Below are 14,549 nucleotides of genomic sequence, written 5' to 3' on the forward strand. Positions count from 1 at the left end.
ATGCAAAAAAAGAAGAAAAAAACACTGACGTATAAAATAGAAATGGCGTCAATAAGAAATAATAAGTTCTAACCTGCAAGCATATGCTTTTTTGTGTTTTATAAAACCTTTTCACTATAATGCACGGAACTGTGAAACGGTAAATTTACCATTAACTAAATCTTATATAAAGAGGATGATGGCAATGTGAACTGAAAAACTACATTGGGTTCGTGACAAATCTATAGCATGTGAAGGAAAATATGAAGCGGTTGACACATACAATGAAAAAAGTATGGAAAGAAATCGGCTGCATTCTTTATTATTTTCCCATTATTACCTTTTTGCTGCCGTAAAAATTCTACATGGTTAAAGTGGTTAAGGATTTTGTGTTTCATGCCATGCTAAATAATAGTGTAATATAAATGTATATAAACTGATATACATTCAATCGTTTCTGTTTTACTGTAATTTCTAATCAGTTATGTTCGGCGAAATATGCCAGAAGTCTCAATCGAATGGCAATCTCTAGGGTCTGGTTATTCCAGTCTACATTGATAGTATTTATAGTACATGCCCTCCGTATAAGAATGTGGCGTCACCGTTTAACATGATTTGTGGAATATGTCTAGCCTCGTTTTTCGAGTCCCTTGTTACAAATGGCGCTGAAAAAAGGGTTTGAAAATACATTTTCTGCCAGGTTTTGGTGAATATTCATGATTTTGAGGCGGAAAGATACAAGATTTGTGAGGTTGGTTACGTTGAATGTAGGGCCGGAAATTGCGTGTTTACTTGTCTCTACTTCCAGCTTGTGTGTGTCAAGTTTTTCATGGTGAACCTCATACATGCTTTTGGGCATTTGTTTGCCACACGTTGCTCCATCTGTGGCAGAAAGCGTTCTACCCAACAAAAAATTGGGAAAAAGTTAGCGCCGGTCTAACATTAAAGTCAATGGGGAAATAATTAGTGATCTGTGGCCATATAGATAACACCCACTTGACATCCGCTTTATTACTCCTACCGGTTAAATATCTGCCTAAGTGTCAAGCGAAATAAATGGTTAACGAGAATAGTCCATGGGGTAACAAGCGGGTGAATTCTGTATGTAGACTACCCCAAGAGATTGCAAGAGGGTTGAATATCTTCTGGGAATGCTTCTCGGGGTGTCAAGAAACAAGAATCTTTAAATAGAATAATGTAAGGGGGTGTCAAGTGGGTGGGCCAGGCAAGTGAAATTCCTTTTGGGAATAGTTCTCGGGGTGCAATCCGATGTAATCAATATCTAGATTACCCCATTTGTGTGTCGGAAGTGACAAAAAACTTGAAAATCATTATTTGAATGGTTTTGTGTGGCAGGGATTTTGTATGGTATAGATTTGTTAGAGGAGTTTATTTTGGCTTGGTGTAAAATGACAACCTATACACTCTTATTTCACAACAATAATTCAAGTTCTTTGTACAATATTGCCTACAGTAGAATCTGTACGAGCAGCCACTCCTATTTAGCGACATCTCCTTGTAAGCAGTCACGACAAATCTACCCCCCCCCCCCCCGTAGAAATTCTATACTTTTTTGGAACGAGAAATTTATACGTGCTTTTGTTAAAGGGACAGTCGTATATTTCACAGAAATAATAAGAATAGTGACTGAAAGATTCAAATGAAAGCGATGAACTGTTGGCAGTATAACTGAGAAAACCACTAGAGGGCCCACTAGATATCGGTCAAGGTCTGGACAACGTCTCGACAAGATCAATACATTTTCCGGCTACATTTGCAGGCTCGGACCCTACCAGCATGTCGTAGTGTTGCCACTGTAGGGCATCCACATGGGTCCAAATATATTTCTGAAACATTAAAAAATGTCCATTATCAGAGAGCCTATATATAACTAAAATGCTACCCGGTCATAACGTAAGAAGCCTGCTAAGGAAAGAGCGGATAACCAGATAGGCGTAGTCTATGTAAGGATTTCGACATCGCGACGAATGTATAGGCGAACAGATTAATTCATATACAAATGAAACCAGACAGTTATATGGGTAGATTGGCTGTTAAAGATATCTTGGTTTGTCGTACCGGTGGGATGAAATGTGTGGTGAGCGTTTGAACACTCTTCTTCGAATTCTATCTATCAATTCAAGTTGTCTATTACCTATTCTTAGAAGACCAATTTGCCCGTGACACCTCCAGTCTACACATTCTTTTTTGGTTGACAGAGGTTATTTCTAGATTGCATTGATAAGTCTAACTTTGCAAATAACACAAAACAATAAAACTTAGGTTGAAGACGTCACATTCCGATTAGATTTAAGAACAAAAAAGAATTCTAAAGTTGTATAATATAATTCATCCAAGCTATACAAGTCCGCCCAGTGACTATATATCAGACCCCTTTTGTTTTAACGGTGTCATCGATAAGATTTCAATTCATTATAACTTGTAAATACTGATTTGAATTGGGTCATTTTGGCGGTGTCTGTGGGAATGAACGGTAAGAAATAGAGATAAATTCGACTTAATGATCGGGTTTCCCTTATTTCCCGCGTATTTATTATTCTGCTGTAAAAATTAGAACTACCGGGAAATCCACTACGAAACGAAGAAATGCAATGTGCTGCTCATAGCATATGTCTTCTATTCAATTTATTCCTTAAATATTCACTGATCTGTGTTGATAAAAAACTGATAATCATTATTTACAGTTTTTCGACCAAAATTAGATTTCAAGATAATTTAATCTCTGATATTTTTTTCTAACTTAAATATAAATGTGCAGATTTGTCTGAATTGTTGCATACTTTGTAAGGTAAACATTTCCGACTAAACTGCGTAGTCAAATAAAAGAAAGGATAAAAGGAACAATGCCGATCTCAGTGGCGATAACCAATGTGTCTTTTAATAAATCTGATGAAATAATAAGTAAAAAAAAAAAAAAAAAAAAAACTACAGAAAAAAACAATCATGGCAATGCCTTATTTTTGTTAAGTTTCTGTTAGTTTCATTTTCTTCGAACGAAAACTAATAATATTTATAATAATAAAGACTGAATTTATATATATAAAAAAGTAAATATTATAAATGCAAAAAAAGATCATTAAGGTTTAACTTAAAAAATTTTTTATTGCAGTGGAACTTAAACATGCATTATGCAAGAGCTAAATCTACTTATTGCATGTTTTTCTTTGGGCCTCAATTGTTATCTAAATTATTAATTAGACATTAATTATCTTGATAATCAACTTTGGATGCCATCGTTAGCCTGTGATATTTACTGGATTTGAATACATTTTGTGGTGGATAATTTAACGTAAAACTGGATAACCGAGACTTTATCATACCAACGGCTGTAGTGACGATAGGAGACAATCCTAAATATTCAATGGCTAATATCTCGGTTCAGAGTGAAGCAATTTGATTGAAATTTTCAGCATATTTTGTTTTCATTATCTATTTTGTAACTAATGCCACTTAAATACATAGTTAAAAATGCAATATTATTAACGCCAATAAGAAAATAAAGTTCTAACAAACATCTTTTTTGTGTTTTTTTTTTATAAATCTTTTCACGGCAAAGCCCGGAACTGTGAAACGGCAAATTTGTTATTAACCAAATTTTATATAAAGATAATGATGTAAATATAAAGTGCGAAACTGTAATAGGTTGTTCGTGACATTTTATAGCATTGGAACAAAATATAATGTTGAAACAGAATTGCGTTCATAATTCTTTCATCTATATTATTACCTTTTTGTTGCCGTAAAAAAGTTTAAGATATAAATTTAGACATACGTATTATCGCTTGTCATGTTATTTGATGTGTGTCGCGTGCAGAGGGAATTAAACGTCAATAATTTCAAGAATGTTTAATGCATGATCAAAAATCTTTATGGATTATTAACCAAGGTCATGTTTGTTAATTTACCTTTAATTTATTGGTACATTTAATGAATAATTACCGCCTGATCTTTAGATTCATCTATTATTAATAAAATTTCTTTCGACTGAATTCTCCATTTGTAAAATGTTCGAATAATTAAAGATGGTAGCCAGAGAGAATGAAATAAAATAGGGTGTAACGTCCTACTGTTCTGCTCTTACTGGGCTAATGAGAAGAGGCAGCTAGTAAGAGTACGCATGCATTACTTAAACAGTTTATGCACGGTCCCTAAAAAAAGCTTTTGTACGTACACGGCGGCCTCCGCGCCAACATTTTACAGAATTCATTTATTTTAAGAACAAAAATTTGGGACGTGATTGAGGCTGAAGTTAATAATCTGCAATGGCTTATGCCCTAACGATAATGTTTCCGGACGAATCTTTGTATACATTAATTGTCATAACGACAAGCTTTTCGGATTTTCTATCTATTAAGAAAGTAAAGTTAAATTAAATATGTTAACCCTGCTTTTTGAATATTAATCTTCGTCATGTTGGAACTAAGAACTAAGCAGAAAAATAACACGGGCTTTATCGGATATATCGTTTCGAAGAACTTTCTGATCAGAAAGGAGTATGCCTAAATCTGTATGAACACTTGGTACCACTGTCGTGTGGAAAGGTTCAAATGTACGTCTTACAAGAATTGTTAAAGGAGCTAAATCGCTATTCTTGTACCCGGAAATGGACACAAATGGGTTGAAACGCATAGAATAGTATAATATGAACACTCGCAAACCTCGGCAAACTCTACATCTAGCCTCGATGCGGCACCGGTTTGCTTATTAGGAAATCTTGCCGCTTTTAAAAATAAGTTATCAAAATTGCGTCGTTCGATGCGTGTGTAGAATTATCAGAGCAAAGTTCTCCTTGTTTGAAGAAAATCGGATGAACTTTAAAGAAAAACAGCTTCAAACTTTAAAATATGTGTATGGTAATCTGGGAACTTGAAAGTAGTTCCAATGGCGGACGTCGTCATAAAGCCGAGGCTAGGGGACTGGCATCTGCTGAGGTTTGTCGAGTGGTAATATGAATATATATAAACTGAATTTACATTCAGTCGTTTCTGTTTGTACTGTAATTTCTAATCAGTTATGTTCGGTGAAATACTCGAAGAGTGCAAATTGAATAGCTGTCTTTGGCGATTCGAGTGTCAAGTTTAAAAGTTTCATTGTGTCTTAAATATTGGATTATAAGTAGCTCATCTGTTCAGGGTAAGATAACAACACCAACGTTGACTTAAATTGACCAAATAGTTGTGTTTGCAATGTTGAAGACTAAAGGGCTTTGCTACTTTAAGTACATCACATGTTTCACTAATAGCTTCACTAATGGTGAGTCATTGGTCATTGACCATCACGTTTGCCTTACATTGTAAAATATTTAATAGAAGTATTATATCAATGTGTTACAATGATTGGGTTGTATCAGTAGTCTTGGGCAAATCGCCCCGCCCCGCCTGCTTAAAATGCTTAAAAGTACCCGTCATCAATACATTGGATGAATATCCCGAGCCTGCTAACAATATGTTAAACAATTATGTGTTATTTTCTTAACAGCTGGAGTTAACAGCTCGAAAGACACCCGTATTCTCCTGCCGTTGGATACAAACTACATTTAACAAGTGTTAATTTTAAAACCATTTATAAGCATTCGCTAGCGGACTTTTCCTGTGTCGGAACTGAAATAGACAGAAATTTGAAAATCATTATTCTATTTGTCGTGTATATATGGAAAGCAGACATACTGAATAGCATAGATTCACAAAACTTGACAATTGAAGTACAAAAGGTCAGATAGTTTGGCATTATCCAGCAACATGAACATATAAAAAGCAAACATCGGTAAAGAAAGAACAAAAATCAATTTACTTCCAAGTTTTTTTTTGCAATTGATTTTAGATAGATATTCCAATTGTTGATTAAAACAATGTAATGTGAAGCATGTTTCAGTTTGCGATATTGATTTAGTTATTGAGTTATTTGGTAGGTTTAGCTCCCAGTGAGGTAACCATTCCCTTTTCAACATAGCGTTCGTCCAAAAGGATGACGTCACGCGATTCTCAAAAGTGCTGAATCTTCTCTTGCAGATGTACTACGAGGTCTACCAGAACGCCGACGGTCATTTACCTCACTCGTCTTATTTTTTTCACAATTATCGACTAATGGTCGAGGAATGGAGGCCCAACTGGCGTGCAATCTCAATCCCAGTGTGTTGCCGACACAATGGGCGCATGCTTTCAGGCAGCTTTCATTGGTATCTCGTATGTATGGAGGGCAGACTACTTCAAAATTCTAATTTCACTTTTCCATATATTTATTTAAGTAATAACTTTTTCTTAAGCACAGAAAGATTCAGGTGTTGCGATACTTTTTTTTCTCTGTGTATATTCTGAATTTGATCATGATTCAAGAACATACTGATCAATACCCCATTTACGTCATATTATGTTTACATAGTTTTGAGGCACTGGTGAATGTTTGATTTAAATGTCATCCCAAAAAAATCAAAACCGCCAGTTCTAATTATCCGATCAGTTCAATGTTTTTATTCACACTTTGATATTGTTTTGTTTTTTAAAGTATGAGCTGCGTCAGATCAATTTGAACGAAGAGAAGTTAAGCTAAAACAAATAACTTCGGATCTTTATGTTTGTAGAAATAAAAATTCATTCCAAAATTAAATATTGCGTGAGAAAGTCTCGAATTTGAAGGAAGATGGTTAAAAGTGAGATCAAATTAATACTAGTTGAGCCAAGGATATGTTAAATATGACAGTAATAATATCTAATAGATTTTATAATCTGTATTTAATGTTTCTTGAACATGTACTTAAATATTAGACTAGTATCCGACAATCTTTCACTTTCTTTGCCAATTCTCCGATAGTTCGGAGGTAACATATAAACGTTCCACGGGTAAGACTGCAAAGTTGAATTTGAAATATAGCTAATTACAAAGAATTTCTATCGCAACAGTCAACAATTGAATTGTGTATTATCGGTATATATCTAAACTTGCAAATATGGTAATGAAAGTACTCTGATGAATTCAGTGGATGCTAATTCATAGATTTCGACGATTAGATAATTCTTTTATCATAACATAACATACCATATTTCAGAAGCTGACTTTTTGAATCCAAATGGCGACTGGAAATTCTCCGATAACTCGGAGTATTACATAAGCATTCCATAGGTAAGAATGCATAGTTAAGTTGAAATACAACTAACTACGAAGAATTTCTATCGCAATGACACAAAAATTGAATTGCGTTTTTTCAGTATCTAAACTTACAGATATACTAATAAAAATACTCAGTGGGTGTTAAAATTAATTTCGACACTTGGATCATTTTTTCTTATAAAGTGAAGCTGAAATCCCATAGTTTGGATGTGACCAATACCATGTGTCAAATTTCATGCTTTTCTCAAAATGTGAACCATTCTGCGAAAACATCGAATAAGCTCTCTTACAAACGATTTAAAAATTTACAATTTAACAGTACTAGCTCGACGATCCGAGACAGGTGAATTAAATTTATTAAATGCCTTAAACATGCATTATATCTTTCTTTGGACCTTAAATGTTATATGAATTATTAATTAGTCATTTATTAACACGACAAGATCCGGATGCCCCCGATTTTAAGTAGATTAATGATTTAATTTATAAATGCTAAGATTCGAATGACGAGTACTTTAGTTACGATCAATCTACACATTTTATCAAAACTACAACCATTGATAAAGTAATTTGAATGAAATTTTCAATATAATCGTTTTGCATTATCTAATTTTTTAAAAAATATAGCGAGAACAGCCAATTATTGATCTAAATCTTACACAATACCCCTTTTAACAAATAGCGAAATAAAAAAAAAAACAAATGTAACAAAGCACTCTATAACTTTTATCAAATTGAACTTGTTGACCTCCAGCTGTTTTCACCTGTTAATTACTTCAAAAGATATACGCAGTGCAATTACATATACCATAATCTGATAAATAAACAATACCATAATTGCCGTACGCTATATACGCAGGAGTTTGCTGATCATTAGGCAGACGACTAGAGACGAGCGGAGACAGAGAGACCGGCGTATGGACTCACCCGAGTTCAGCCGCTGCCTTGGTAGAGGGGCAGAATGGTGGATTTAATATAGTTATATGTGTTCCTGTCGTAGTCTAGTTTCTGTATACTAGTTTAAGTTCCAGTATTGCTGTATGCATGTAACTGTAGCTGTTTTATATACCTGATGTAAATAAATCATATATTTACTAAACTGATCTCTGTTATCACTAAGATAGTGTTACACAAATTCCAAAGAGATTAGAAAAGAATTAAACCAAATACTAAAGCGATGGACATACTAACCGAGCGATTCGACCGAATCAATCGGCGACGAATTGCAGTCGAATGAGATTCCGCCGAATGAGTGGACACACTAAGCGAAACCTTCGCCCGATTCACTAGTCAATTGCATCACCTTTCACGTCACATGATTAAACGTGGCAGCGATCATGTCTTCAAATCGTCACGTGATATGAGTGGTGATTGGCTAATGAATTCTACAATCGGGCGAATTCGGCGAAGCGGGCACACTAGGCGAATATGATTCGGCCGAATCAAAATTTAGCCTAATATATCAAACATGTTTGATTCGGGCGAATCATTCGGCCAAATGACAATGGACACACTAGGCGAATATGTTTCTCAGTAAAAACATCCCACCACGTTTCCATATTATGACCAATGTAAGATCAAGGGATTTACAAATGGCCCACATAAAATTGTTCATGAAAACGAACCGCCTACACTGCACACCTTCTAATTAAAAAAATAAATACACAACGAGGGATATGACCTAGAGTATCGATTGCATCACATGATTAAACATGGCAGCGAACACGTGATATGGATGGTGAATGGTCAATGAATTCTACAATCGGGCGAACACTTCGGCGAAACGGACAAACTAGGTGAATATAATTTGGCCGAATATCTTACAAACATGAAATTTATCTAAATGAGACATATCATTGGCAGTTCATATTATCCAATTAGCTTCGCAAAGGAAACATAATATTCCATTTAAGAAACTAAAAGATATTTTCTTGAGCTGCATGCTGCGAATTCTGATCAAAATATCTAATTTGTCTGGATGCCAAACAACATTGATTTTAGTTTGGAATATTATAGTCACTTTAAGAGATATGAAAAAAAACCTATCAAAGATTTATCGCCGTCTGTGACCTTTAACATATATGATACTAAACACGGAATAGTTTATATCAGGAATCAACGAACTTATGATTATTGTCAGGTGTCTAAGATTGGGATTTGAAATGTTTGAAAATTAATTTGTCTCGCTGTGGGACTGGAAATTAAAAACTGAACAGAGAGCACCGGGCGAGACGTTTGGTAACTGACTATGTTATTAGTTAAAAATCACTTTGGCTGAACAATGTTTGGCACGCCCATGAGCAATCCATGTTCAATCTATGACCCATTCTTCCAATCTGATTAAAACACAGATCCTATTTCGTTTCGTTTTTTATAGTTCAAAATTTCGTTTTACTTGTCTTTACTAAACTAGGACCTGGAAGAGTTGTTATATTACCGGCGTTTTGGTTGAAGTAGGGGATAAGCCAATGAAACAGTCTGTTACGGCGATTTCTTGGCGTGCTATGCACGAAACTGTTGGTGAACTACTAGAAACGCCAACGCTGATTGATTAATCAATGTCTGACGTCATAGGGAGAAAAGCCCCTCGTACGACCCCTGACACGACCATCGCATACAACTTGTCAGATCTTCATGTAGTGTAAGCCATCGGAAGTATAAAAAACGAAACGAAATATAGATCTGTGTTTTAATCAGATTGCCATTCTTCAAATGCTGGGTATTTATCTATATTTAATATCAGTCATTGATCAGTTATAATATAATTAGCAGATATACGTGATTGAAAACTATATTAAATATGTACACCTAATGTTTTGATGTCGTGATACTCTTCAAATCAGATACATTTAAGAATTTTTAATTCACTTTTATGCAGAGAACTTGTTGTCCAGTCTAGACGATCCAGATCTTTTAATTCTATTGTTGGTAGTTATTTCAAGGTATTGGAAGGTCACAGACAGACATGCACTAGGTGAAATATAGAACATTACCTTTAATGACGTGGTTCAAAAGTCCACATACCTGGCGCACACTAATATACTATTCAAAAAAAGTAGGGGATATTTGATTTTTAAGTGTTATTAAAGTCACCTAATGAAACTGACGAAGAAACAAATGACAAAATGAAATGAAGTTCACATTCATCGATTTATTCCAAATGATCGTTAGACTAAGTAAGGCACAGACTGACCATTATAAGGGTAAAATGATACCCGGGGTCAAACAGCAAAGTTACCACAGCATCACAACCAAGTCAGTAACGGGTAAATCCTCCTCTGTTTGCCAAACAAGCATTGATCCGACGTGGCATACTCCTAATGAGACGTCTAAGGTCATTTTGGTCCAGATTGTCCCATTCCTGTTGCAACGCAGCAGCAAGTTCTTGGACATTGGCAGGACGTTGTTGACGTTGACGTAACCTCTGTCCAAGCATGTCCCAGACATGCTCGATGGGGGAGAGGTCGGGACTCAGTGCTGGCCAAGGTAATGTGGTGATGTTCTGTTGTTGGAGGTAACCTGTAACGATCCTGGCCCTGTGACATCTTGCGTTGTCATCATGGAAGATGAAACGGCGGCCATGACGTCGTGCGAACGGCACAACATGGACTGCCAAGATGTTGTCCCGGTAGTACTGGCCTGTAACACGCCCTGCAACAACATGTAAAGCCGTTCTTCCAGCAACAGTGATGCCTCCCCACACCATAACAGAACCACCCCCAAATCGATCATGTCTGATGACGTTAACGTCTTGGAAGCGCTCGTTTCGACGACGCCACACCCTCCTACGTCTGTCCAAAAAATCAACAGTGAACCTTGACTCATCTGAAAACATCACATTGCTCCAGCGTCGATTATCCCAGTGTTGACGATCCCTACACCAACGACGTCTTGCCTGAATGTGATGATCTCTCAAACAAGGGATCACGCGAGGACGTCGGGCGCGAAGGTGACCCCTATGCAGTCGATTCCGAATCGTCTGGCCACTCACTCTCACACCAGTGTCTGTTTGAAGACGAGCGCTGATCTGATTTGCTGTGATGACACGATTTCTCAAGGCCAAGGTACGGATAAATCGATCCTGGGCTTGAGTTGTCGCCCTTGGTCGACCTGAGCGTGGTCTGTCCTGTACAGATTGTGTATCACGGTATCTGGACCATAGCCTGCTTATGACAGACTGAGAAACATTCATCGTCCGCGCCACAACCGCCTGTGTTGTGCCGATCTGTAGCATGCCAAGGGCACGTAACCTTTCATTTTGGGTAAGCCGACGCATATCAAAATTTGTTTTCTGGTCACTAAAACAATTAAACTGATGTTTCCACCCTGGAATTCAATGCCACAATGACTGTAACATTCAAAGTCAGAGTCGTGCAAATCTTGGGTTGGACCCCCATGATGATCCCAAGCATCACCTGCATTCCATGCGGTAGCTATTGGTGCGTTTGGGCGTCACATGTAATTGGAAATGTTTCTTCTGTTAGGTTCTATAGTGACTTTTTTCGTAGTCATTTGCATATTTTAGTATTATGCCCCCAAAATCAAATATCCCCTACTTTTTTTGAATAGTATACAATAGGTGGCGATAAAACAGTAAACTAACTAAACACGAGATCGAGAGAGAGAGAGAGAGAGAGAGAGGGGGGGGGGAGAAAGAGAAATGGGGTTTAACGTCCACTCGACACAAACTAGGTCATTTCGGGACTAACATATGGTTTTAATTTTATTTCAATAATTTGCTTGCACGTAGGGGTCTTTAGCAGTGGGAGGAAACCGGAGGACCCGGAGAAAAGCCAAGAGATTGGACAGGCGACCCTACTTCGAAACCACGCCAGTTGACTCAATGACGGGCTTTATGATACAGCGCGCACGTGCTAACCATTCGGCCATCCAACCCCTCAACTAAACAAGAGAATCATAACTATGGCAATTTTCTTAACTTTACTGTACGCCACCATTTTATAAATCATTTGCGATCATGTGACTTTTCTTAGATTTTGTGGTGTTAGCAGATCAGCCCCGCACTCCCTCCCGATTCAATCCCAACATTCCAGCACACTAAGACGTTAATGTGTTGCCAAAACTGTAACGGACAGACAGGCGAACAGTCAAACAAACTCAATTAAATATAGTTGCCTGCTTTCTTTGACAGGCGGAGGACAAATTCAATATAAAGCTAAATTAAATTAAATTGAAACATAATGTTAATAGAGTTTAATTAAGTGTGTAAAAACATTTTATATCAGTGCAAAGCAATGAAGATGCAAAAAATATTTAGTCAATAATAAATCATAGATTCTAGATTGTTAACCATAAAAAATAACGAATAAACAAAGAATTAGTTGTAAAGACTCTTCTTTTTTACAACAATAATATGAGAATTCATCAAATCCCACAATTTATTACCAGAGATTTCCACATACACGAGTAATTACTTGTAAAAATCTATTTATCCTATTCAACTATTTTCCCATTTATCAACTTTTTTTTATTTCTAGTTTTTGCAGCCAATATTGATGACGTAAGTCGCCTCCACGCAGATTTATTTAGAAAATATCGGAGAGTTATTCCCCCAGTTTATAACCAATCTAAAGCTGTAAATGTAAAAATATCTATGTTTCTCCTGATGATACATGATCTGGTGAGTTGTATATTTAAATTCCTATCGGGTGGTTTGAGCCAGGAACAATTTATATGGTTTAAAATTAATATATGGGATCCCCACTTATTCCCCATATGCACTAAAACACCTAGTCAAAATTTGTTCATTTCACTGGATTTTATTATACTAATTTATCGCTCTTCATTGAATGTTTACGTCTATAGATAAATCTTGTGTTAAAATATAATTGTTTTTGCGTTCCACTGTCGGTACAGTTAACCATAAGATAAACTACAGCTGACAAAATTCCATTCGCTTTATTAAATCTACTTAAACCTACACTATGCAGGGGCTAAATCTTCCTATTGCAGGCCTCTCTTTAGACATAAAATGTTATATAGACTATCAATTAGACATTTGATAACATGGCAAGACCATAATCAATGCTCGATGCTTTCGATTTTCATTGATTTGAATCCGATTTACCGTTCAACAGCTATTGGCGATTAACCGCAAAAGTGGATAATCGGGACTTTGTTTATTATCGTTATAACGGTAACAATGACATTCGAGGCTATAATGTTATTAAAATGAATGTTTCTCGACTTAAAGTTAAGTAATTTGCTGATATTTCCAGTCTATCGCCGTTACATTATCTATTATTTAACTATTATAGGAGAACTGACAGCTCGTTGTCTAATCTTCCATAATGTATCTTTAAATTATAGAGTTATCTGGGTTAAACATACTGGTTATAAGAAGACAATAAATTAGTCCAGCTCACATTGTGACCCCACTAAATATTACGATCGCCCCTGCCCAAACTGTCCTGCTTCGAATACAACAGTAGTTCCCGCTTATATCGCGTTCCCCCGGTAGAAACTGGCTCAGATTCAGCTGCAACGATCGTGTTTGCGATCGCTCCGACAGAAAGTGTCTCGACTTCTACGGTATTGAATAATGGTCTGGACAAATTAGTCTATGTTTCACTGATTATGCGATGATCTATATGTATGAACATTTATTTTCTGTATTATATTTAAATACATTGTTACCGTATATATTTTACAGGACATGAGGAATCAAGTTTTAACAACTAGTGGCTGGTTAAACATGGTAAGTACTCAACTAGCAAAAAATAGTTTCTACAGGGTTCCATATAAGTGTGCCAGTGCACTGAGTTGCAGTAATACATTTCAAACGGTGTACACCTTTATATGATAAGCCACTGCTATTGGTAAGGTTGGTTGCACAGAAGGTGCCGCAGCCAGCACACAAACGCCAATCAACACGATTATAAAGGAGAGAAACAAACTGGTACCTGTATATGTTATTGTACCTATGTACTTGATTGGTGATTACGCAGAGACCACCATACAACTCCCAGATAATATAAGGTCTTGCTTATAAAACGTGTTTTACGAACCATCATTCTATATACGATATCTGATGGGAAGGGTATGTGGTGGAGGCAGGTGGTATTTAAAAATTCTCCTGTGTCAAATATTGTATCAAATAAAAAATATTTTGTCATTTACTCCACCAAGAAACGTCTTCGTCATCCCATGAGCATCTGCAATTTTAACAAGAAAATTCTCGAAGGTCATTTATTTTATTTCACAGCGATTAGCTTGTCGTAGATAATACAACAATATAATTCTCAGGCATGTTTTTGTTTACTTAAACATGCATTATGCAAGAGCTAAATCTCTTGCGGGTCTTTCTTTTGGCCTGAAATGTTATCCAAATGTCATCGTTAGTCCGCGATATTTATTGGATTAAGATCCGATTTGCTGCCGAACTTTCATTTATAATTTAATCATGAAATAAATAATCGAGAATA

The 14,549-nt window shown here is 36.2% G+C and overlaps 1 protein-coding gene across 1 annotated transcript in view; it reads left to right on the forward strand.

Annotated features, from left to right (window-relative positions):
- The window catches only part of LOC126815827 (acetylcholine receptor subunit alpha-L1), an 84,158-nt gene that overhangs the window by 50,336 nt on the left and 19,273 nt on the right, over nt 1–14,549 (forward strand). The window contains exons 2-3 of the mRNA XM_050541800.1: nt 12,603–12,745; nt 13,778–13,822. Of these exons, the coding sequence (XP_050397757.1) occupies nt 12,603–12,745; nt 13,778–13,822 (188 nt within the window). The remainder of the gene's footprint in view (nt 1–12,602; nt 12,746–13,777; nt 13,823–14,549) is intronic.

The sequence above is a fragment of the Patella vulgata genome, chromosome 3 (assembly GCF_932274485.2).
Source record: "Patella vulgata chromosome 3, xgPatVulg1.2, whole genome shotgun sequence".
NCBI lineage: Eukaryota > Metazoa > Mollusca > Gastropoda > Patellidae > Patella > Patella vulgata.